Consider the following 27,149-nt stretch of genomic DNA (forward strand, 5'->3'; position numbering starts at 1 on the left):
GAGATAGTTACTTGTTGAAAGATCATGACCGTCAGCAAGAAACAAACTGTTGTTGTTAAACTAAAGCGAAGAGACCGCGATCAACCCTGGGGCTTTCGTATAGCTGGCGGTGTTGATTTGGGAACACCTATCATCGTCACCCGGGTGAGTTGAAGGTTCTTTCATGCACACTGATCTGATCGAATTTCAAATTTTTTCAACAATTTTTACGGAAATTTTGCTCATTGTACGTAATTGCATGCGATAATATTATAAAAATTAGTGTAAAAAAATGAGGAATCCTCATTCGCCAAAGATTTTTATCGCTAAGGGGTATGATCATTCGCAAATATGATAATCATTCACGTTCGTAAATACTTTTATATAAAATGCGTGTGTATGTAGGATACAGGATGTACATATGTTCACATACTATATCGTATAAATATAAATGTTATGTATAATTAGGGTGTTTCAGAAAAAAATGATTTACGATTTTCTACCCTTGCACCATATAAAAGTTATATAAAGTTTATTTTGATAAGGAGAAAGATTTTGTAAAAAGATGAGCGTTCTACGTTATGTGGAAGATCGCGTTCATTTATTTTTCACATTTTTTCCACCTTTTTTTGAATTAACGAAAAAACACTGCGTAGCACTTCAATCATTATTTCTTTCCTGACATTTATGTTCGACTCAAAGATCACGATCCATAACACAAAGATATATCAACCGAGAATCTTATCCTCCTAAATGAAAAGTTAATATTAAATTATAACTATTTTATGAGATTAAATTAAAGATGAAAAAGTCGTCCGATACATTTCTTAAACATTAACTGGAGACTTGATATTACAAGTGTGAGTACTTTTTTTGACATAAATTGATACTATGATTGATGTAAGCAATAAAAAAGAATTTTAGTCATGGTACTTCATAAATTTATAAAAATGTATAAAAGTGAACATAACGTAGATCGCTCACCTTTTGACAGAATCTTACTTTTAACCTAATCAGACTTTTAGATGGTGCCACGATAGAGAATCGCCAATTATTTCTTACTTATACTTTTTACTTATTATATAGTGTGAATATGCTGGTAGTCAGGCACCATTTTATTTATTCCTTACTTTTTGTTCCTTCAATCAGAAGAATCATGAAATAAAAATGAGCTTGCGCCAAAGAGAGTTCTAATGCGTAAAATGTAACATTTTAATTATGCGCATGCGGCAACGTTGTTTTACCGCACTGTTTAGAAATAAGGCATTTCAGGCTCCTCGGGCTTCGAAAATCGAATTTTCCAAGCAGGTGTTGAAAAAATTAATTTCCGTGATAAAACAACTGCGACTTACCACTGATCCATTTACTTTATCAATGGTTAACTTAACTTAGCACTTGTGAGTGTAATGTGCTAGAAATTGATAGCCACTCGCAATTAGCCTAGTGTAAGACGAAAGAAAGTTCAGTATATCCGTATGAAATCGATGCGATGTGACGATGTAATGATTTGTGACCTTACAAGCCCCAACTACCGTAAAAATAATGGGTCTATCATTTAATCCAAGACACACGATTGGAGTTTTGTTTTATGTTGCAGTCGGAGAACGAAGACCTCCTCAAGGGTGACGTGATAAAGAAAATCGACGACTACGACGCCAGAGACGTGCGTCACGTCGACGCCCAGCATCTCCTCCAAAAGTCTGAATCTGTTAAGCTTGTTGTTGAAAGGTTTGGCCCCAGAGTAAACCACCGTCCAAGTACATAATCATTACTAATCTTATCTTTAAATTATTTCAAAACTTTTTTTTTATCACAGCGAATTCCTCCGACTCCTTAATCGTGTATGAGAAATTCGTGATGCAGATTTTTACCATTCCTCTACGATTTCGTTTCTTTTCACAAGATAAATTCTTCCCTTCGACAAAAAGTGCTAAGATTCTGAAGACAAAGATCCAATTCAAAAAAGTAAAATTGATAAATACGTTCCTTTTAAACGATGAGGCCTAGAGAACTAACAATTAAAGGATTTTCATACCTCAATCTACCTACACTACAATATATTCAAATTTGAATATCCGAATCGAAATATATTAATTTAACGTTTGAAAACAATTTACAGAAAACTATTTCGAAAACTTACTGCACTTGTATAGCTACAGATATTAGATACGGATTATCTCGTGATAAACTGAGAAGCAAAATTTCACGCAAGAATTCAAAGAAGAATTTCAAAGCAAAAATTTTCTGCCAAAACTTTCCCTGGATATATATATAAAGTACAAGACGCGCCGTGTTTTGATATAAAGATTCTCAGGGATGGTCGTGTCGCAGTGCCAAGGTGATAAAATTTCGTGACATTTAATTGCCGAATCGGCTAAACAGACCGCAGCACGTGTCCAGCCTTGTCTTCATATAGCGATTAGTGAAACGTTATTCGGCCCTGAATAAACGAAAAAACTTTTGGCAAGCTTCGAAGATTCGCGTTAATACGTTTATACTTATATTCGTACTTGTGTCGTATATTCGCGTTGCAAATCGAGTTTGTTAAAAAATAATTCAATCAACTTGTCAACCGCAATACGAAGCCACACACATACACACAATTAGGATTTGTAATGTGTATTGATGTGTACCAATTCCAAAAAAAAGAATTTTTTTTTTAACTGTAAGGGATGTTTTCGGCAAATACTAGGTTTTCAAGTGTGCTGAATCGAAAAATGACTTCCATTCACCTTCATCGCGTACAGTATTCTTGCAAAATAAAAGGTGTTTGCATAAAAAAAAGCATAACATTAATGAAGAAACCACCATTTTATTACAATGAACAAAACACTATTTCTTATAAAATGAAATAAATAGTTTCTTTATAAAATGTATTTAACATTCCGTGTTCATTCTTTTCTCCAATGAAACCTTTTCTTCCTCTCTTTAACACACTTCCGAACATGCTTCCGTTTTCCATTGTCCGTTTCCCAGTTTGTATTTATTCTTAAGTCTCTCACACTGATACGTATTAAATAGAAGTAAAAAAAATCCCTTTTGCATAAGATTTTTAAAATCAAGAATAGGATACGAGAGTTTCACTCTGAATAAAACTACGAACACGAGTTCAAGAAAAATCCTGCGGTGACGGAACTTTTTTTACTATTTCTCACGGTTTCAGAGAGTAAAAATCTATAAAAACCAGTATAAAAAATCTGTACAGGCTACCGTGCATGTATGACCATAGAGATTGAAATAAACCGAAACAAATTAATAAGAGTAAAAACAAAAAAAAAAAAATTGTATTTTGTTTAATTTACTGCAGGACCAAGATACCGCAGCCGACAAAAATATTGCCAAAAAGTCCCGTCCCTCCGCCCGTCCCACAAGAAGAATGCAACAGCCGGTATTCAAAGGAAGCATTCGATCTGCCCCACGAACACATGGACGAGGTTCGAGCTGAGCGCAATTATCTTTACCAGGTATAACTCCATGCAACCTATAAATACACTCTAGGCTTCAATCAAGTATTAGATTACTCAGAGTGATCGGGTTATTCGAACCGCACACTCGACCTGTATTCGGAACTTTGATGTTTTTTTTTTTTTAACTAAAGTAAATTATGGATTTTTCCTGCAGTTGTTTTTTTTTTTTTTTTTTTTTTAATTTTTTCACTTCATTGCCGTTAGTAAAAAAAACGAAAAATTATCTAAAATGTAACCGTTGAGACACTTTTCGCTCTTTCCTTGTCGCAAGTTTTTTTTTTTTTTTTTTTTTTTTTTTCTGAGCAATTGTGGATTTAAAAACAAATGCGTCGTTAAAAGAGTAATGAAGCCAATGCTCGAAATCGCAGATATTAGTGAGTTTGTACTGCAAAAAAGACCCTTCATTATGCACGAACAAATATATTTATATATTTTTCGATCTCTACACACTTGGTGAATTTTACGATAATCGTTGACATTAAGTAATACAGCACGATCGACTTATTCCGAAGTATCACATTTGATACAATAAACATATTTATTAGTGATATAGTAATGTAAGAATCAAAGTTTCATTCGCTTTACACGTAGAGAAGAGGTTTACTAATTCCAAAGGAAAATACATTTTAAATGTGTTTATTTAATTGGAAAAAAAATATTCTCAAGCAAGAGGTCTAATAAATTTCTGGAAGCATTTCGAAATATCTACTTTTTGAAACAAAAAAAAAAAATTAATATAAACAATTTCTTTAGCCTTCACATATACACGACTAAAAGTGTAGAAATTTTTTTTTATTTTAGTTGCACTTCCTGAGAATCTATCTGAAAAAGGATTTCGTATTCGAAAATATCAGCCTTTTTTTTTTAACAATCGAACACGTCAGGTTATTCATCCATTTTATTTACCGACGGAAAGTGATAAGAATTCGAAAACAAAGGTTCAATTCGAAAAGGCGATAAAATTGCTCAACGTGTTCCTGGGAAATAATAAGGCTTAGCTTAGGTTTTAGTTTAGGTTAGATATTTTCAAAACTTTGAAATTTATTCCGTAAAAAGCTTGCCAAAGGTTCGTGGATTGGCCCATATAGACGAGAGTAGACAGTATGATGTTATTACCGAAACGACGTTCAAATAAGCTTTTGAACCCACGCCCACTTCCGGTTTCAAAATGGCATGCGCCAACTTGGACATTTTTCTAAATAACTCACCGAACTTTTAACGACATCTTTCTGCCATTGCAATATGTTTTAATACATGTCACGTTCTTGTTCAGATAATACATTACGTAAAATATTTTGGCATAGATCTCTACTGTGACTTTTTCTATGACTTTTGTTATCATCGCCCAAATGGTCAACTTCTGGTTTTGCTTTTTGGCCAAACTACTTGTTACATTCACAGTTAATATACTTTTGTGAAAGCAATTAGCACATAATTTTCTCGTTTCAACGACTAGAGGAATATGGAAAAAACGCTGTCGTATTAAGCTGAAAATTTATTCTTTGTGGCATTATAGTTTTTCAAGCTTTCCCGCAACGTATTAACTGTGCGATTTGTCTCCCCGCGCGGGCGCAAAGTGTGAGTGAATATTTTCGTTGGCGAGTCTTCATGGCGGAAAGTCCGCCGAGGCAGCGGTTGTTGCTTTCTATTAATAACACTTTTGCACCGAAACTACCATCGCCGCCACTGTATATGACATTTACTTTAGACAGTTTCCGCACCCAGCTGACGCGGATTTGCTCTACGGACACCCACACACGGTATTGCGCGATGCATGCAGATACCTGCTTTACTTCTTGCGTAACAAACGCATTGTGATAATTGCCTTGTACCTACAGCGGAATGGCTCGGTTTCAATTTTTCTTAATCTGTTTTTTTTTAATTTTTTAATTTTTTTTTTCTCGAAATTGGGTGAAGTACGCCTTAAATAAAATTCGGGTTATATTAAGGGTTCGAGAATCTTTAATCTGTAGCTAATCAACTTTAATCAACTTGGGTGTAAATTCGTGTCCTCAAATTTTTTTTTTTTTTTTTTTAAGGGAATTTAGCATTATCTACGAATCGATTTCAGAGTGAAACGATAAGTTTTAGAAGTTTTAAAGAAATTTAAAAGCAGACAACGATTGGCTGTTTTTTCAAATCACTCGACAAGCTTACGCGGGATAAGACACTCACCTATGGCTTACGATACGTTAGAATACGTATCTGAACATCATTCGCATGCTATTCAAATTTCACAGGATTCATCGGTAGATGGAGAGAAATCTCCTGAATACGGACACTCCAAAAATTGATCCTGATTTATTACGAAAGAGCAAGTACCCGGTTCCTCACTGACGACATCGCCATTTATACTGGTGGTCAAGTTTTATTTCTCAGTTTCGTCTTTTTCTACTCTACGACAAAATGTAAATGGCACTTGTGAATAGGGGCCTAAATCGAATTAAGCCCTTCACTAATTCATACCTCAAATTATACCTATCGGGTGGTCCATTTTAATTTCTCAATTTAATATCTCATTCTTAGACATAGAAGATGTCGAAGCGATGCAAAAAAATGTGTCTATGTAATAACATATACACATATGTGTATGTGTTTCCTTGTACAGGAAAAAGTTTTAAAGAAAATTTGAAGATTTTGAAGAATGGAAGATGATGCTTACGTGAATAAACTTCTGGATCGTGCTATTGCCGAGTTTTTATACGAATGAGACTTGATTGTTCATAAGAAACAAGTATCGAGGCTATCAGCAAACGGCAGACGACAAGATTGAAAGCAAATTCAAATATTTAAAAAAAAATTGAATTTTAATTTGAAAGTCTACTTATATAGGAGTCATTACGCGTTTAACCGCACACTTTTTGGGCGAACTTTACATCGATACTTTCAAATTTCACGAAAGTTTGCAGATATGTTGTTTTTTGACCGAGAAAATTCTCCGATTTTTTTTTCCAATTTTAGTGTCAATATTGTTGTAGTTTTACGGGGTCTAAGGTGTAAAAAAAAATCGTATTTTCGGACTTATTCATCGTACATGGACCGGATGTGACTCATTTTCAAGCTAATTAAAATTGTGCTTCAGGGCATGCGTGTAAAATTTGAGAAAAGCTACTGGAATTCTTTGTGATCAAGTACAATACGTTTAGAAAGTATCAGAAATTTCGAAAAACTGACCATTTTCACAGTTTGTGCGGTTTGACATTGGAATAACTTGTATGTATCAGTTGTATCTTTTCCGATCGAAACACTTAAAATCTTTTCTTGTAACGATTATCGTTTGCAGAATATTCGCTTTGAGTTAGTGAAATAATCCACCCTCTTAGCAGTAAAATTGAATAAGGAACAAATTATTGAAATTTGAAGACAAGAGGTTGTAAAAAGTAATTCAGACTGACAATATTATATTTCGTTATTAAACATAAATTCCTCGGAAGAAAGTCCAGAATTTCTACCAAAAATCAACTGATTGCAAATATTAATTTCGCTGATACTTGATTGATCGATTTCAAACCTCTGCCAATCGAAAACTACTGGCCCATGGAATTTGAGGCCTGAAACTGAAAAACACATGATCCATTCTCCAGATTGAATTCGTTTAATCTACGAGTAAATACCCTGTGTCTCTTTCGATCAAGATCAAGCCGTGATGCGTGAGTTCGCCTTCGAATAACTCGCGTTCAACTTAAAATGTCGGGAGTCGAAAAGGTTGCACGTGCCAGTCGCTGCTAACTTTAGACGACAGCAGCTACGAAACATCAATAAGTACGTATAATAGAATACTGAGAAAGTTTGGCACCTTCTCATCGGGACCAGATAGAGGACCACTCCACGACCTCTTCAATTGATTTTAACACTTAACAGAATGTGCAGAAGTTCATTGACTCGTTGCTCTTCATCACCATGTAAAAGCTCAACGCTGTAAGTTCGATACTCATCAGTCACGTGGCCTAAGAAACGCTGATTTTTTGAACTAGCTTCACCTTTATCACTTTAAAGTATATCTGGATTCTTGATCGATAAATGCGACAATGAGGTGGATCAAGTTTTCTAGATCTCTTCAATTTCAACTATTTCCGATATTATTATAACGCAGACGATCGTATATCGTTAGCCTGTGATTGTATACTCAGAGAAAATAATAATATTATCTACTTAATCATAAGTAGAGATTCTCCTGACAAATACACAAACTTTTTCACTTCACTTTTCAATGAATAGTCTTGTTGTGTGTTTAGGATTCACCGATGAATACGTCGTCGAAGCGAGTGTTTTTGGTTGAAAGAAAAAATAGGAAATCGGTTTACGTCATTCGTACGGACTTTAATGCTCGTTGATTAAGTGAAGTACGATTTTCAAAAATCATCCAAACAATGCTCGAGGCAAAAGAGATCATTGAGTTCAGGAGGGGAAATTATACTGTAGCAAAAATAGAGGGTAGTTTTATTCAAATGGTAGTTCAATTTAAAAAGTTAAGCCGGAAATAAGGTCCTGCGTGCAAGACAGGATAAAATTCGATTGTTCCCTTGTTGCATAAATGTACTATTTAGCAACACGTCAGTCTGTCCATTTGTTCCAATGATCTCAGAAATATCAGTACTTTATTTTTCACTACTTTGTTCCTCCGAAGTTTCGTATCGCTCCTTAGTATCCTCGTTTGCAAAAATTAGAGTTTGGACTTGAGATAACTTTGTGTATTTTTTTGTTCTGACCAAATTTTTTTTGGAACGTTTACCAACGGGGACATCAATTTTCGAAAAACAGCGATTCTCAAATTTTTAACTCATTCTTCTCATGGTTGCTAGGCTTCACTATTCTCACCCAGATTCAGTTAAAAAAGCAAATTACCCTCCAACAGTCTTTACTCTCGGCGTTTCTTACTGAACCAAAGTCAACTCCACCATTATTAACCGTTTTTAACCCTATTTTGATTTTACTGATTTGCGACGTTCCTTATTATCACAGGGTGATTCGAATCGAAACGAAGAACGATATTCAAGATATGGTTTACAGCAATTTGGATCACAAAATCACCGTCGTAAATGATTTAATTTTTACATACAAATCTAACGTTTACAAGTAAGCAGATTTCTTGCATAGTTGCATTTCAATATTGTTGCGAGTTATCAAAAAAGTAGAATCCTTGTCGACATACACGATTTCCTTATACCAACTCGATAGTGACTTTATCACTAACCTACGACTGTATAAATTGACCCCCCTCGATGGATGAGATCTTTTCAATTTGATTTTCGGCCAATTTGTACATCATTTTTAGTATACCGATCAAATTTGGCTGCTGAAGGATCTGAGCAGATTAATTCCGTCAGCAACCTTCTTTAAACAATTTCGCTAATTGAAAAAAAAAAAAAAAAAAAAAAAACACATTGACATTGCATATTTCCGACAAATGTAACTGAAATTCTTTGGATCGAATTCAAAATTTCAAATTTCATTCAAATTTCAGTGAAGTGAAGTCAAAATCCTACCTAAAACGTCCAAGTTCAAAATTTTATATTTAAATAATTGTTTCTCTCTTCGAACACGCGGGTGTTTTTTTGAGTATTTTGAAATTTATTGAAACCCAAAGTATGTGTGTGACTGAGCAATATCAAACGAACATAAAGACACAATAAACTTGGTGAAACCCTTTGACTTTCGTTTCGTTACATAGAGTTGATGAATAGTGATTTGAATACGTCAAAAAGGACTTTCATAATTAAATACCAAACGATTAGCGTAGTGCATATCCTTCCACCGTATGAATTGCATGACACTAAATTTGTCTGTAAAATTCGTCATTTCAGCTGAACTAATTTTTTAACTTTTCATGCTTACCTAATTTTTTCCGAATAACTATGAAACTTTATTGAAATTTTTTTATCCACTAAATAAAAAGTCTCGATTAGCAGGACTTCCCATAGTTCTTTGGGAAATGAAAAAAAAAAAATTCAGGGGTCTTCCGCAAATTTTGTTAAAAAATTTTCGCCAGGGTTGCTATGCAAGCTTCTTTATAACTCAAGCTTTTGACTTCTAACGCGCGGAGGATGTTGGTGTCAATACGACGCAGGCGGGAAATCTGGGCGAGCTGCAAGTGAACTAAAAACGTTGGTTATTGGTAGTACCGGCCGCGCTTCGTAACGGTGAACACCTCTCGTGCAGATAAAAAGAAAAACAAACAAAATTTTTGTCATTGTGTAAAGAAATTCTAATACCATGCCTGCCTACTCCACGACCTACCGTTACACCATTGAACACCATCCGAAGGATGAAGAGGCTGCAGTTTATTGGGTAGGATCAGGATCTTCTTTATTCTGCCAAGTCTCTTTTTCCATTTCGTCATTTTTTTCCAATCACCGTTTTCACCATCTCATTTTTCACGGTAGCTGAGTTATTCCAATATTATATAGCTAAACGTAAAGCATTAGAATATAGCGCCGATGCTACTATCCTCGAAATTGCACTTTCAAAATCGAAAATCAATTTAACAAGAGTTATAAAAATATATCGCAGTATTTTTTACTGCACTCACGGTAACGCGTAGGTTTTCATATTTTATACAGTGAACAGACGTGAATAAACTTTGGTGACTACATGAACATCAAGACTGTAAGAGTAAAGTGACAATGAAAAGCAAAGTGATTCTTTTTTAGAGTTTTAATCATTGTGGAGGATAACTTTGAGGTGTCCAATAAACATTTGGGTCACAAAAATACGCCGAAAAAAAAGAATCTCGTGAATAAAAATAAAAAAAAAAAAAAAAAAAAACTACACGACTCAGTAAAATACTTCACAAGGTTTTTGTATCCCATCGATGAATTTTTGTTTCGTTCCTTTTTCCCGCGCTTGGTTATTTACAATTAAATATAAAATCAGGTATTCCTTCATTGCGGATTACTCAAAAGTTTATAAAAGTGATAGTAAAATCGAGTTGTATGTATGTAAGCTGCAAAAAAAAAAACTCCAGCCATCTATCGATTTTTGTGAGCACGGATCTAACAAAGTTCGGTTCGACTGACTGTAGAAATTTTAAAACTCGATGGCCAATCGGCAGAAGGATTTTCATTCCCGAGAATCAATCGTTTTGTATAGATCGTCGGAGTGATTAATTTAACTCTTATGGATTGTATAAGCAATTGTAAAATTTAATGATCATAATTCATGCGATGAGAATATCATTCGACTTCAATTTATTCTGCAGGGATGATTTTAATTGCTTTATATTAGTCGCATATTACTTCGCATTTTGTAATTCATTTGATCGGGACAAAACTAAACGATGATAGCTGGACGTTTAGCTTGAAGCATAACCAACGCTATTTTTACGGTAGAAATCTGGGTTAGTAAATCACGAAATACGTGAAACGTGTAAGCAAGAGTTTTGCATCCGGTCTTAGCAGCTTCGTAAGATGAATTTTTTTATCCGAATGTGTCCCGGTGTTGCGACTTTTCCTCCGTGACTTTAGCGCAGGAAATAAAGTATCGATTTTTCTGATTATACTCATTTACAAAAGGATAATTAATCCCTGAATTTTTAACAAAATCTTAATATTACACAACTACCCGGCAGCTGTCAAACGTCAGCTGTTGGATATTGTCTTGGATCGCATTTTGTTTCGAGGCATTTCGTTATTGGAGAATATCTGTTAACGATTTAAAAAAAAAAAAAAGTCACGAACTAAACAATTCCGTAAATAAATTCGAGCAAATATTTAATGATTAGTATTTTAATGATTACCTACAATATGAACACATATTTGCTAATCTAATTTGATTCTACTCAGTCCATTTAATTCTCTTGTGATTCATCGTTTCCAGATACACTCTGTATAAAAAAAAAAAGAAAGATTAAAAATCTTTCATTCGCTATTGCACTATACTTTTATGCCTTGCTAATTATACAAATGAGAAAAATCGTGTTTGTTTTGGCTTTTACTTTCAACAGTAAAGACACTGGCTGATTAATATTCATGTACATGCATTGTTTCTCTTTCTTTTTTCTTTATTTCTTTCAAACCTCGAGCTGAAATAATCGATTCGCGATGATTTCTCAATGAAAATCAAGGAATGAGCAATCCTGTCGTGAAATCGGACGGTGGTCAGTGTGTGTTATTTTTGCCAGCTGGGGGCCTTCGTCTATTTTGAGAATCACTGTTGCTTACCCTGTAATATTACACTGTTCCTGACCCATTTATAATGAAATTTTCATACGTCGCGATACCGTGCCATTACGCAACGCTTCTGGTTATAAAAAAAAATCGGCAGAACATTTGAATTACTATTATAATTCGGCATATAACGGATATAAAAAAGCAACACCGCACCTCCTCTAAACTTTCTATAATTATATGTACGTAGGTACATGAAATACCTTACAGTCAAAGTGAAGATTTTTCAGGATTATTGTTCTTCGCGTGAAACTTTACAATTTGTACGGTGTGAAAATATACAAAGATTTCGTAACTCGTAGGAAATTCGACGCCGCAACAGCAGTGTTCAAGGAATTGAATAAAAAAAAAGAAAAAAAAAAAGAATTCGCGAAACGATCTCGAGCGAATCCCGAAATCTTGTCGAGCCGTAAGAATGTATAAATACGTACAGTGATGATGTAATACAGGTTCAACTGTACGTATAGACTCACATGACGCGCTTACTTTTTTGTAAACTTCATCACAGCGTAAGATCTCCAACCTTTTCCTGGCTGAGTGACGCGCGAATATACTTGCTTGGAAAAAAAACTTCTTCGACAAACCGAAGGAGATAACAATAACGATAAAAATGCATACCGTAATACAGTCGCAGAAACAGCGCCAAGCGATCTTCATATACATGTGATAAAATTCTATTCGCAAAAGTATTTATGATACGTTCATTTGAAATTTGATCGCCAACTTCGAGATATCAAATGAAAGTACAGCCGAAGTATGCGTGACAACGGTTTCTCGATTATAAAAGTAAATTATGCAACAAGTGCGTAAAACGTACGCACTTATTTCGTAGAATATTTTTTGTTGTAGTATGCGTAAGAACAACAGATTTTAAGCACTGTTTGTTACTGCGTAAAATCCAATTAATGCACATGTGTATACGGAAAATTCGATTTTACGCACTGTTTCGAAAAGTGCCGTTTTACGCACTGATAACAGTGAGTAAAATCGAATTTTACACATACTGTGTGAGAAAAAGTTTCAGTTGAATCAAAATGATCAGGCGATTCCAGGCAGATTATATACTGTGTTAGTGCGAGTCGGCGAGGTCTCCCTAAATTTAGTTTGTTTTCATGTTTCCACACTAAGCGGGCATAACTGCCAATATGACACAACAGCAAACCCGCTGCCAAATTTTTACTGCGTAACCTGAGCTCACCGCCGTTTTGTGAACATTCAAAAGTAGTTTTCGCATTATACGTTATCATACCTATAGACAAAGACGTATATTAATGTTTACCGTAAAGTGAAGGTAAAAATTTATATGAAAACAAAAATTCTTAAGCAAATCGAGAGTCTATGAAAACCCTTTTGTACCTACTTACATTTTGAAATAGCAACGTGCCTGCAGAAGGCAGCGGATACAATCTAGATGAATGCAGAAGGAAACGTCGATCAGTTTTAACGGTTTCTTTTCCTTCTTCACAAGTAAAGCAGCGAGACGTCGATGCGCGTACGTCAGGCGTCTGCATGCGTCTCGACGTCGGATCCTATCAAAAATTTATTTTTGTAACACGCTGCGTGGGCTGGCATCTTGCTTTATTATCGACTCCAGCGGATGATCACTTTGGGTTAATTAATTAACCCTGTACCAGGTATTGGGCAGCCTTTGTTAAATGAAAAGGCCCTGTTATTCTTCACGATATGCCGTCAAATAATTAATGGGTCGTTAAGCATTAACGCGATGCATTATATAGATATTGCAGGCTTTTCGCTGTGGTATGCGAACACATTAGAATTTCAGGACAGTGCTAATAAACGGATGTTCAAATCGCTTCCACTCTATTTCTACACCCCCTGCCGGACGGATCGTTCTGTGTTCTGATAGCTTTTTCTGCCGGAGTAATGTTGCTTAATTCAGCCTTACGACAACTCACTTTTACTTACAATATTTATTATACGGTATGAGAGAGAAAAAAAAGATTTTTGGAGCATTAACGCAGATACATAATGCTTGGGGGGGGGGGGGGGGGGGTAAACGGGGTACCTAAGGAAATACTTAGTTTTCGAGGACTCAAATAAGCTAAATTTGTTTTTTTTTTTTCTTTAATTGTAACCAAAGAAAATAAAAATGACTTTCGGATGTGAGGGGAAAAAAAATAATATTTCTGCGGGCAAAATGGGGCAGCCCTCAAAGTAGTTGAAAAAAAGATTCTGAAATAAAATAAATTTGATAAAATTTAATTTCCTTATACAAGTAATTTACAAAAGTACAAAAATTAACATTTCACATATAATTATTGGATGGAAAGGTCGAAAAATGATGTTTTAATAATTTTCAAAAATTCAAAATAATACTCAATAATATATATAGAAGTAATTTTTGAAAAACAAAATCTTAAGGGTACCCCGTTTTGCCCGCCCCATCCCTATACGCAAACCTTCGGACGTGTATAATACAATGATTGGGATTTGATGGATTTGACAGCCTTATCGCACAACACCGTTGGTGTTGCCCGGAGCAAAGGTGAAGAAAGACGCACCCCTCGGAGAATGTTATCTGCGCCATCATCCTAACCCGATGATCAGAGCCGCGCCTCATCACTACGATGCGCCACTGCCTGAGGTGGCAATGAAGCAAAAAGTACGTACTGATTTGGTAAAACGAACAATGTACCGTAAATAATCTTCAGTCAATTATTGTTTGTAACATTGTGCAGCGAGTGGTCACCTGGTATACGGAAGAAGTTGTTCTCAACGCGATTCCATACCTGTACAGCCATAAGCAAAGAAATAAGAAATTTTGTATAAAGAATTGTAATACGGGAGGTATTATGTTTGTTGAAAATTATAGGAGGAACGTAGTTATTTTTATCGATGCGCAAGCTTCTCGCATTTCAGATGACTTACCACGTATGCACATTGAATATTGGGGTGTAGGTGTTTAGTAACAGACGGAAATCTTGTTAATAATATGTTATGTATGTGTAAGATATTACATAATCCTCTATAGATCTCGAGTTAAACGCGTACACCTGCTTACACGATGTTATAAGAACATCCCACTATTGATAAATCTTATTGTTAATATCTCATGTCTATAGTGAGTGATAATTGTTATCTCATAATTTCTAAATTCTTGATGTGAAAAGGTTCGATCGAATAACATTCTATAAAGAAGTAGGTATGTGGTTAGGTATTGAAGTTGAATGCGTTAGTCAAATGTTTGTATCCCCTTTTTGATTCTTTTATACTTGGAAATTTATTGAAAAATAATAATGAGTCGAGATAACTAAAGCTGTTTAACAGCAGTCACCGGTCGTTCGAATTGTAAGATAAAATAAAAAATGAAATGTCATAGAAACACATATTAAGTGACGTGTGAAATAGATGACATGTATATTAGCATGCACGAAACGTAAAACGACAAATCAATTCGAATATTTATCAGAAATTTTTGCTAGTATCTTTGTTGAAAACAAAAATTTTATCTCACACTGTAATCACTGATTTCAGTGGAGACAAGAGGTAATGAAAAGAAGATGAATAAAAAAATTCTGCTTTTCTGAAATTACGATCTGTGAATATAAATGTCAACTTATACATATATATATATATATATATATAAATACACATATACTTAAGTCTACTAAAAAATTGTGAATAATGAAGAAATAAACGTGGTAATTTATAAACGTTTAATAAAACATCTTCACCAGGTTGCAGAAACAGTGCTGCAGCGAGTGTTGGGACCAAATGATGTTCCAAAGGTTTGAATCATTTTATACAAATCGCTTATCTGCTTCAGACACTGCGCTTTTCAAATACACAATCGTATATAAAATACAGTACCGAGTGTATGTATATCGATACATACGTAAGAACGGTTGTGTAACTGCAAATGGCGAATCATATAACGTTGTACACGTTTTTGGGCTGAATTTCGTTTGTTGGTTTTTTATGATCGCCAGTATTCGTCAATTACCTACGTATATTTTTCATGTGCCGTTCTCAATTACTCCTTTATACTCTCTACATATTATCATTTTCACGAACTGATCATAATTATTTTTACTTGTCATTAATTTTTTCTGGCAAGCATCATTTAAACGAAAGAAGAACTCCTTTCTGTTTACTTATCCCATAATAGTTGTCGTTTCTACCTTTATCTACCTAATTATCCTATTCATGGTTTTTATTGTGTTCAACTATAAATATATATCTTCAGCATTTATATAATTTAAATATATATACATATAAATATATGTATGTATGTAATTACCTGCGGCAATTTTCTAGCAACACACACATATAGCCCTGGTGGAAATTTTTTCTATGGAACTCGTGGAAAAATGTTGCAGGTTTTTCTGAAATTGAATTACCTAACAATTACCTGTGGATCAGGGCTATCCGAACTTGTTTGAAAATAAATCGGTCAAACAGAAAATTTTGAAAAAAAATCTCACATCCAGAAATAAGAATTTTGCAACAACAGCATTCGAGCGTTTCAATCGTGAAATGTATAATTTTGAAAAATCGTGGAGCGTTTCAAGTAAAATTAATATTCCTCCTCAAATCCCTGTAATTGTAACAGATTTCAGCCTTAATTTTCCTTCAGACAACATATCGTCTGAAAAATTCTACGCTGGAGTCTGCCAATTGGAATATTTCGATGGAGTAAATCATAATGTAGATTAGCGATAAAAAAAACTGCCCGGTAAAAAATTTTCACCAGGAAAGGAACGCCCTAGATTCGTTCTCTATAGAAGAATATATAATTCAACGTCTATTAATCTACGTTGAAAAATACACCGGATGTACAGGCCTGCAGCACACTGATAGCGTGTGCCTTGGAAATAACGATTTCCTAATTCGATCTCCTTTGCTGTAGCAACAAACGGCATATTGCAAAAATTTGACCATCGGAGCAAAGCAGTTAAATTAATGTGCAGGCCTGCACATCGGTATCAATATTACCATCATACTTCATTCTGACTTTGTTATACATATTTACATGTCTGTAGTTAGGGATGAGCGATCTATACAAGTCAATAAATGTATGCAATAATTTTGTATTGCATTGACGCAGGATACTTTTTAATAGTGTTGTATGATTTAAGCTGCTTAGCCGGCCAAGATGGTGAGCTTGGCTAATTAGCAGAAAGTTAACTGGCTCAATTAATTAGACGACCAAAATAGTTGAGCAGTTAACCAGCTAAGTCGGACAAAAATAGCTAATCAGCTAATTTTAACTGAACAAACCTAAAAATGTAGAAAATCGAAAAGCAAATGAATTTTCCACTTTTTGGATTCAAACTTCTAATTAAAATATCACATAAATAGACTTTTGTCACTTACAATTAGATTAGTTTTTGAGCGAATCCAATCTTATTTTATTACTGATTCACTATACTGACTATAGTTTGGAAATAATACGTATTAAATTATTCGAAAATATACGGAGCTTGGTAAGTGACTTTGAAAGATGAAACCAAACAAGTATCACGATTTGACGGACGTTAATTTTGCTTAAAAATTAATTTATTATAAATTAAGTTAATTTTTGATTGCGATTGATTGATCAAATTTTTAACCACTCTTAGCCACTTTGGACCATTGGATGACAATAATTCTGTAAAGTGAATATAATAAAAGTCCAAATCTGAAAGGTGAAGAATTCATTTGCTGGTTCACTTTATGCATTTTCAGCTTTAGCCGGTTAAAGTCAGCTGCTGCATTAGCTAATTTTGGTCTGCTGATTGTTTTACGATCAGCCAGTTAACTTCCGGCTAATTATCCCAGTTAACTAATTCGTAGAGCACTCATTTTACCAAGCCCACCACGTAATACTTGTGGCTCGTTGGTCATCCCTCATCCCTGCCGACGATCGTGATGTTAATGTACTTACTATACTTCTACAGCCTTACATTTTTCATTCTACAATATGTACGTGCAGTTCCCATCATGTAATATGAAACCTGCAGCTGGCGTGTGCGTTTTTCAAACGACGTAAAGGTCAAAGAGGTGCTTCTAACTTATCGGCTCGAGATCGTTATCCACATATCTAACCGTAGAAAAGCAAAAAAAATATTGAAATTTCTGGGTTGATTAATCATTTTTACATCTTCGTATCACTGCCATGTATTAAAATCACGTATTAAAAGAGTAGAGCGTCGATTATTATCGATATAATATTTTGATTAAAAACCGATTACCATATCAATATAGTAGATTCTCTCTATTTCTCTTGGACAAAGTGACAGATTTGCTTTTGTATCGTCACGTAAGCTCGTTTATAATGGAATTTGAAGTTCAATATCAAGTCTCGTTTATGCATGACTGCACAGACGCTCGGATAACCGATTTTTACTGTATTACCGATTTCGAAACAGGATTTTGTGTCTAAATATCGTTGCCGTGGAAGAAGTTACCCTTTGTACTGTCGTATAAAGAAAATAGTTACTAACGAGTGAGAAACGTAAATAAATTTAATTTATACCTATCTGGTTACATAATCATAAACGTATATACATTAAACAACATAAATAGATATCTATAAATGTTATTTGGAAGACATGAAAAGAAATTCAGTCTTTAAAACTTCTGTGAAATAATAATAAGTGTGAATAAAAAAAAAATAATAAATACAAATATTGTGACGTTGAATATATATATATATATATAATAATGTACATACATGTATGTATGTATATGCATATCATTTTACTCTCGCAATAGATTTTACTATCTAATAAGACTCTTTCTGCATTAATTTTGTTAAATAGGTTGTTCATAAGCAATTCAATTCCCCTATTGGACTCTACTCCGAACAAAATATCGCAGACACCATCAAATGTCAAACTTCGGCTGTTCCGTAAGTATTATTATTTATTCCAACATAACAAAAAATAATTATTATATTCTCACTTAAATAATAGATTTATAATTTCGCTGCACAATTTATAGTAGATCAGTTTAATAGTAACTAGTAATCATGCCTGCGAGCCTTAACACACATGTACATACAGTATGAAAAATAGAGCTTAATCGGGACATTCCAAGTAAAACGGATCAGTTATCTCCTCGATCTACGTACATATTTGCTTATTTTAAACGTTACAGGTTTGTGAAATGTTCAATTTCAGATCAAGTTCTCTTTTCAATCACATATCAATTTGTATTCGATCTTAACCAGTTAAGATAAAGTTAACATAAATATAAAAATCGATACATATTTTACTGCATTTAAAGAACGGGTTAAAAATGTAACGAAAAACATGTAAAACAAACCTTGTAACAATTTTTAATAGCAAAAAAGAAACTATGAATTTGTCTACTTTCGGCAAATCGAATTGCAAGATATTAATTCAGCCAAATTTATTTACAAGCAAAATAAGAAAATAAATATTCGAAAGATCTGTTTCAAATGAAATGTCCCGTCTTTAATACTGTTTAATTAATTGCTTTATTTAAAACGTGATAAGAGCGCGCTGTTGGAGTTTCATAATATGTATTAATAAATCTACGTCAACTAACTATTAAGCAAATGAATAAATAAATAAATACATCCATAAGTGAACTGACAAAAAAATCTCAAAAACAGCTGAAATGAAGTATTTATTCATTATTAAAAGCATTGAATTGAATGCAAAGCATCAGTTGTACTAGGAAAGTAGGAGCGTCAAAGTAGGCGTGATTCATGAAAGTTAGGTGATTACGCTTATACGATATATGTGCATTTTACATTTCACTTATATATATAAGCTGTTCACGCATAACCGTACAGCTGGCTAACCGTAATTCATACATATACGGATTAATTTATTTTTACAGAATTTTCATTGATTTTTCCTTCTTGAAACAAAAACAAGAAATACAGCAGCAAGCAAAAATCTTGAAAGAGAAGGCAATGGCTGCTACCTGTTCAAAAAACGTCTGGCCACAGTTCAACAAACCGAATTAGAATCAACCTTTCAGATAAAATACTGGGATTCGCGAGGCCGTCGATCGGCCAAGTCAAGTTAATTATGTAAAATCCCCCGCCATGCTCTCTATTGGATCACTAATCCCACACTTCATTGTTTTCCCCATAAGCCCTATTCCACCAGTCAGGCATAATTATTAATCATTAAGATTATGACACCGTACGGGAGTGAATAGTTCAACAATTATCTATGTCTACGCACACTCATCGAAAGACTAACTGAATTCATCTCGTTTTTTTCATACATATTACCCTGTTTGCAGTAGCAGTAGAAAAAGAAGGTATCTGCAGGCAACTATTCTATAGTGTAAAGAACAGGTGGAATGAACAAGATCTGTGCCATTTCCATGTAAGACTTTCAGCCTTCTTTAGATAATGCACTGAGTTAAAAAGAAAATCTGAATAACTAGGCTGGAAATCAGGGCGTAGAATATAATCGTATAGAAGAAAAAGCTCGTGCTTCCCACCTGTTCTCCTTAGATCACGTATATTTATACTGTTAAATTTCGCATCCTTGGATCGCAGTAAAAATAGATGCGTTACAAATTATCAGGAGATGAGACTGAGAGATATAATTCCATAGTCTACAGCAGCGTATGGTGAAGTCTGACAATTAACTAATTCCGGAACACTCGTCAAACGTTTATTAGCTTTTTTCCTAGATTACTTAATACTCGGATGATTCGGGGAAGATTGAGGCATAGAAATAAATATATTGAGATAACTTACAATTAATATTCTTTAATTTTTACCTTCGGTATACGTGATATTCTGCTCGATGAGACTGTCTGTTAATTCCAATTGGTGAAAAAAATCAATTCATCTATTTATCGTCTTGCCGTAGTTCGTTAATCGATGATAGAATCTTGAATCGCCCCCTTAGGACCACATTGAGTCATTCTACGTCACACCAAACAGTTTCCAAATACCCACAATTTTTATAGACCTGAATTTTTTTTTTCAATTTATTCTACCAACGAAAAGAGTTATATATTTGTGTTTAACAAAAAAAAATCGCTGTTCATATTATAGATTTTAAAATACTATCAATCAAATTTCAATTTTGACACACTCGTGCTCGGTTCTAAAACTAGCTATATTTCTAAGAATAATAAAGATAATGAGACAGACGAACAGGATCGGAAATCGCATGTAACACCCTTCAAATGAATGTAATATGATCTTTTTTTATTATCATTTAGCCATGAATTGCACGAGTTGAATATTTTTACCTTACTTTTCGCCAATCACTGCCAATTTTAGAATTTTAATAAAAATATGGTTATATTCGATCAATAATTGCATAATCACTCACGAATCTTCGTTATAGACCGATGGTGGGATCTTTTTGAAAAAATCGTATAAATGGTATAGTTTTTACCGTCACGGGATAAGAAGATCGATTTTTTTTTAAATTGCTCTCATCATCGGTTCATTTTCAAAGTTGATGAGATATACCTTATTTTAGCAAACGAATACCAGAATATTTTTTTAGAATTTCAAAAGCAGCTGTTGATGGCAAGAAGTAAAACCAAACAATTCATTAAATGAAATTTGCGACCAAATGGGTATTAAAAAAAAATGTAACAAATCAGTTTGAAGATTTGATGCCCTTTTTAATGCCTGTTTAGTCGTTCAATTGTCTTCATTACTTCTGCAGATATAGCCACTAGAAAGATAGCGTGTGTACCAAATTTGAGATTTGAAATTATATTCTAAACTCAAAAATATCCGTATTAGATTCTTTGTTAAACACGTGTCTGATTTTTTTTTTCTTTTTGTACGACAATACAGGGAACAAAAATTCAACAAAATTGAAATTTTCAATTGATATTTTACCCTAAAAGAATGATTTTCACATGTTATGACATGGAATGACACGAGTGAGTTAAAAACGTGACTGAGGAATTGTTTCGTATAATAATATTGGTTCGATATCGGTCACAATTTGCAACTCAAGAAACTTTGTACCCACATTCTATGCATATATTATAGCTCCCTAGACGTATGGACAGTTGATACAGGAAAGTTAAAAGAAATGATTATAATCATAATGAAATGAATAATATCACGTGCACGTAGTAGTAGTAGTAGTAGTAGTAGTACTGCAGTCGATTGTCAGTGCATGAGAAATAGTAATCAATTACAATACTTGTTTAACTCATAACTAGACTGCACAATTTCACTAACAGTTTGCATTTTGTTCATCCTAATTTATTAAATACTGTAATCACGTTTTAGACTTACAGTAACTTAACAATTGCTTTATTATATCGTTGTCAATGTTGGAATCGATAAGTATTCTTCGAATACAAATGAAATCTAAAGAGGACGTGTTTGCCAAATGTCCAGCTGATGCTATATAAGCTAATAAATGATCAAGGAAAGAAAATATTTGACAATAATGCGAGTACCTAATGCGAATAAGTCCAGTAGTACGAGGCTCGTTTCAAAAATAAGTTTCCCTATTTTTGTTCTTCCAACCAACAACCTCTGTTGAACTCGTTGGAAATATAAAACTTGTATTGGGGTCTGTAGATAATAAAATAAAAATTTAGTGCGGACGCGACTTTCCACTGAAACATTTGATGAAACGTTCAGTAAAGTTGGAACCAATACAGGATCCGAGTGTCGTTTCTGCTTACATCGACTGATCTGTCGTTGCATTTTGAATGCGCGACTTCTACCTACTACTAGACTTTAGAGGGAATGTACCATGTGAAATAGTTCTTTATGGGCTCAGGACTGTAGGCTTCCATTTGAATGTGTCACTCTGACTCCAATGGCAAATCTTGGAAACTTTTGACAGACGATAAGGGAATTAAATCACTGATAAGTGTTATACGTTATATGATTGGAATTGCCAGAACCAATCCAAATTTCACAGAACGAACGATCCCGATAAAGTTTGTGAGTTGGGAGGGAATAAAATAGGGAATATTACTGCTGAAATGGCCATCGAATTTCCGGAGTAGATACCAAAATTTAAAAAAAGAAATCCTCTTTGGAGAAATCCATTTATTTTCGATATATTGTAAAAAACTATAGAGATTTAATGACTTGTAAAAAAAAAAAAAAACAATGTAATACCATAATGTAAGGAGCATGAATTTCCTTGAGAAATTATAGAATCTATAAGCTGAATAGCATTCATGTATGTCTGAAAATTTGACAAGCAATGGTATTCGAAAAATCGTAAGCACGTGTTATAAGTTGATATAAACGCCGACTGCTGATTAGCTTGAAGAGAGGGCCAGTCAAGTATGACCCCAGCAAAAGCGAAGCGTACAAGGCTCTTCAGGAAGAGGCCCTCGGAGATGTTGTACAGGAAGTCAGACAGCCGGCCCGCACCGGGGTTTTCTCACCACACAAGGCGAACCAAAGCAAGGTAATATCTTCGAAGAATAGAACTAAGGAAGCCGAACTCCGTGGGGAATAGTCGGATGTAAATCGTCCGTGTAATTGAAGCAAGTAGACCGTGATGACTTCACCGGTGAGCGATGCAAGCTGTTACTTGGAGTCTTTTACGGACTGGACACTGAATGGAAGAAGAACTGAAAATCTAGGGAAATTCTACGCAGTCTACACTTTTTGAAAGTCAAATTAGCTGTATCAGCGGTCACGCTGCACTCGAATGAAATTATGACGTCTATTCGCTGAAATTTTACGGACGTTTTGGGATCCAGGAGTTCGGGCTTCTTAATTACGTTCTTTATGATAATGTTCATGATCCTATTTCATCAGTTAAACATTAGCTATCGCAAAAAAAGTTATATTGAGAAAAAAAATCCTACAATTACCCAAGATTCACGTTTTGGCACTCAAATATGAGGTACTCAATGAGATTTTGAGTCAATCGCACTTCGGGTTTTGAGAGGGCGGTTGGTAACTTCGTCATTTTTTGAGACATTTAAACGAGCTTTGGAATGCGGTATTTGAACATGAAAAAAAAATATTGAAAATTTATTGGTGTTTTTTGCAAGCAGGATTCTGAATGAACCGTTCAACCTATTACGAACGCTTTTCTCATCATGAAGATTGATTAGTCAAGCAGGTTCTTAACCCAATCACGCTCAGATATTCATAAAGACTAAATTAATTCGATCATTTCATCATATGCAAAAATATTAGATAAACCAGTCCTGATTGTGGCTCATGCAAAAAAGGGATGAGCTTCTTACCTGCAACTGGCAAGTTTTGTAAATTAACGTGTGATAGAACTCTTTCAATTTTTCCTCCGATATCGGCTTTCAACTATGGATAAACTTGATGAAAGCGATTTAAGATTAGTGCTCAAATATAATCGATCTAAAATCAAACGCGAAGTGCGAATTCGCATCAATACTTTGACAAAACTTATTAAAGGAGATTCCGGTGAAATTTCGGCAATACCGAGTTTTTCGTTTTTGTAACGACTGAAAACGTATAATCGAAAATTCTCTCCCACAAGATAAAGATTATGGTAGTGTGTGTCCTAAAAAAAAATTACAATTTTCAGCGATAGAAGCGCATGAAAACAGCTCACTTACCGCTGTCAATAATTCCTTACGTATATACTTTTATAGCAGAAGATGGAAATTTTTTTTTTCAGGACACATACTACCCCAAAATTGATCGAATCCTTTTCTGTCATTTCAAAAGTTAAAAACTCCATATTATAAAAACTTCACCAGAGTCCGCCCCAAAAAAGAATTTTTTTATCAGTATAACATGGGGCAAACATACATAATATAAGTTAACAACAACAAAAAAACATCCGTGCTGAATATATTAACAAAACAATATTTTTCAGGTCTACCAGCCTGTTTCCAAGAGCTCAGGTGCTGCATACGTAAGTACATATGTCCACGAGAAAAACTATCAAAATTATTTTAAGTTTAGAAAAATACAATATCAAAATTATTCGCAGCTATAAGTAATTAGCCAATCATAGAAGATTTTTTTGTAAGTATATAGTCGAGGGTAACAGTATACGAAGGCTTTTCACGTCGGAATCATATGTAAAATTTGTTGTATAATTCGCAAATAGTTCAGAAGGCTGATCAACGAAATTGACGGTTAAAAAAAATACCTGCATTACATTCTCAGACCATTTTTCGTGATATCTGATCGACTTTCGGAGAGAATTTTACTTTATGAAAAAAAATATATACAATAACAGTTGAGGCGCTATTTGGTGTACGGCTCTATTAATTATTCAATCGGTAGACGGAGAGCTGAAGAATGATTCGCTAAAATTTGCCAGAAAAAAATCGTAGACACTCGCAAAGAGAATTGCAATCGAAATTTTGAGCAATTCTGTGTCACTTGCATTACGTATATAGTGATTCGATACTATCACGAAATCGATATTTATAACAAAAAATTCAAAATATTCGCGACAACGTCCCGGCAGCCCCGAAGTCGAGATGTGAAAGGCCTAGTATGTATAATGTTTCCTGCATGGCAAAGCATGAACTGTAAACTCTAGTTGTTATAATTCTCCCTAAATTATTGATTACTGTAAAGATTGTTGAACAAGCATGAAACCGAATTGGGATTTTTCAGTTCTGATGTTTAATTTCATCACAATTCTATCCGCGATTTTGTAAATATTTACCCCAAAAGAATCAGATAAATTTTAATGGATTAGACTTACAATTTTTTTTTTTTTTTTTGAAAGAGAAAGAGTTTTCTGAATTGAAAATAGATCACAGGTAATATGCGTTGGCGTGACTTTTGACTAATAAATTCATATGTTTGTCTGATTAAGGCTGGATTGCATAGACGTCCCTTCCCTCTTCCTTTCGTTAAGGATCACGTCAACGACTTCTAATATTATTCACAGATTTGTACGTCACTTTCTGTTACATACCTACATACATATGATATTTTACATGCATGTAAACATCTAGGTAGAAAACCGTACAGTATACACGAGTGCGATATTTATACGTAATGCACATGCATATACAAATATTGTCATAAATGGCGCGAGTTTTGTTATATCTATTTATCGTCAGCAAACTACGAATATCGAAATTGATTGTGCTTGGTATAGTTCATGGGGAGAGTCAACAGAGAATATTGAATCACTTAATTTGTAAATGCCGTTCGAGGATACATTAAAAACAAGCAATTCTGCTTGGTGTTTCTAACAATAAGTAAATATTTTCTCTTTCCAAATTTCCACGAAGTATTTTGCTTGAAAAAATTCACAAAAAACGTTTAGAGTTTTAGACAAATCGGGTGATGATTGTGTTGATGAGATATTTTGAAAACAATTGTATTGTTCCTGTACACGCTAACTACAGTTCCAATTTTGATGAACATAACGAAGTAACTGCGCAGGTTGAAAGGAAAACTGCAATTTGTTTCAGAGTTTTGAATGGAAATAATCAATTTACTAAAAAATATCTTTTCCAGGCGTATACTAGACAAAGAAACGTACCCATAAGTACATGACAAATAGATTTTAATTGCTTCAGGTTTTATTTTCATATACAGATAATATGGGGATGCTATTGAGAAATTTCTCAACATAGAAATGGGAATATGCAATCATTACTAATGCCACAGACAACTCTGCAGTTGAAAATAAAACCTGAGCAAAAAAAAGTGATTGAGTGCTATTTTCTGTTGAATATTGAAGATTAAATTTTAAATTAAAAATTTGAGTGTCTTTCTGAAGAACTGCGCTTGACCGTTGTGTGATTTATATCAATTAATCGTAGATTTCGTTGACCGGTCAAAGAACAAATGAATAATTGGAAGCGCCGATTAATCAATTAATCAAAAAACGATTCATTGAAAATCCCGACTAATCGATTAATTGAAAAACAATTATTCAAAGTCTACGATTGACCAGTTCATCCCGCAACTCTAATGCCTACATATGTGTGAAACTACGAGTATACAACGATTAAAAAGTTTCAAAACTGTCCAATCGAAAACCAGTAACACTGTTTTGATTAAACAGCGTGTTCATACGTCATAAACAGAACGCGCCACAACTTTGCATGAATCAAATCGTAATATTAATAAAGGCTAAAAAATTCGAGTACGGACGCTGACTTATTACGAAATTTCTGTTTGATTTTAGGTCAACTCCTTAAACGACTCTTCCGAGACGATCCATCAAAGTGGCAGCTTCAAGAGGATTATGTACAGTGTGCTTGGGCAAACTGATTATTAAATCCATTTTGCCGATGTTATACGGTTAACTTATTATTCACCCGAAGACGAATATAACACTTGACTTTATCGGATCACAATGATTAGGAACAAGGAAATGAGGTCCGTACTCTTCCAACTTATACTGTAATAGCGTATTATTGTGAAGGTGCGAATTGAAATATATCTATACTTATAAGTACATCGGTGAATGTACATGTTATGATTACTTCCCACAATTATTCAGCTTATTCACTTGCTTATTCGATAACGAATAAATAATTAGAAGCACTACGGGAAAAAATATACACACTATTAAAATGTTAAATGAAAAAATATTTATTCAATATTTCGCAAAAGGTATAAAACGTGCACGGTATGTATTGTAAGCCAATTTCTCGATATATCATATTCATTTTGAGT

The 27,149-nt window shown here is 34.1% G+C and overlaps 1 protein-coding gene across 3 annotated transcripts; it reads left to right on the forward strand.

Annotated features, from left to right (window-relative positions):
- On the forward strand, positions 1 to 26,942 carry LOC124409642 (PDZ and LIM domain protein Zasp). Of its 3 annotated transcripts, XM_046887392.1 has the most exons (10): positions 1 to 144; positions 1,577 to 1,707; positions 3,287 to 3,443; positions 14,079 to 14,234; positions 15,310 to 15,360; positions 18,376 to 18,464; positions 22,815 to 22,962; positions 24,367 to 24,405; positions 25,327 to 25,405; positions 26,656 to 26,942. In XM_046887392.1, the coding sequence occupies exons 1-9, from the start codon at positions 25 to 27 to the stop codon at positions 25,387 to 25,389; spliced, it is 954 nt and encodes a 317-aa protein (XP_046743348.1). In that variant the 5' UTR covers positions 1 to 24; the 3' UTR covers positions 25,390 to 25,405; positions 26,656 to 26,942. The 3 variants fall into 3 exon arrangements, with proteins under 3 accessions (XP_046743348.1, XP_046743349.1, XP_046743347.1); XM_046887391.1 differs by lacking the exon at positions 25,327 to 25,405 and having other exon boundaries at positions 4 to 144; XM_046887393.1 differs by lacking the exons at positions 15,310 to 15,360; positions 25,327 to 25,405.
- Positions 26,943 to 27,149: the final 207 nt, after the last annotated feature.

The sequence above is a fragment of the Diprion similis genome, chromosome 8 (assembly GCF_021155765.1).
Source record: "Diprion similis isolate iyDipSimi1 chromosome 8, iyDipSimi1.1, whole genome shotgun sequence".
Lineage (NCBI taxonomy): Eukaryota > Metazoa > Arthropoda > Insecta > Hymenoptera > Diprionidae > Diprion > Diprion similis.

Excerpts from the sequence above, each read along its gene's own strand:
- LOC124409642 (XM_046887391.1), top strand. The coding sequence starts at position 25 with ATGACCGTCAGCAAGAAACAAACTGTTGTTGTTAAACTAAAGCGAAGA. Across the intron at positions 15,361-18,375 it reads GACCAAATGATGTTCCAAAG|GTTGTTCATAAGCAATTCAA; the intron begins GTTTGAATCATT and ends TTTGTTAAATAG. Across the intron at positions 24,406-26,655 it reads AGAGCTCAGGTGCTGCATAC|GTCAACTCCTTAAACGACTC; the intron begins GTAAGTACATAT and ends GTTTGATTTTAG.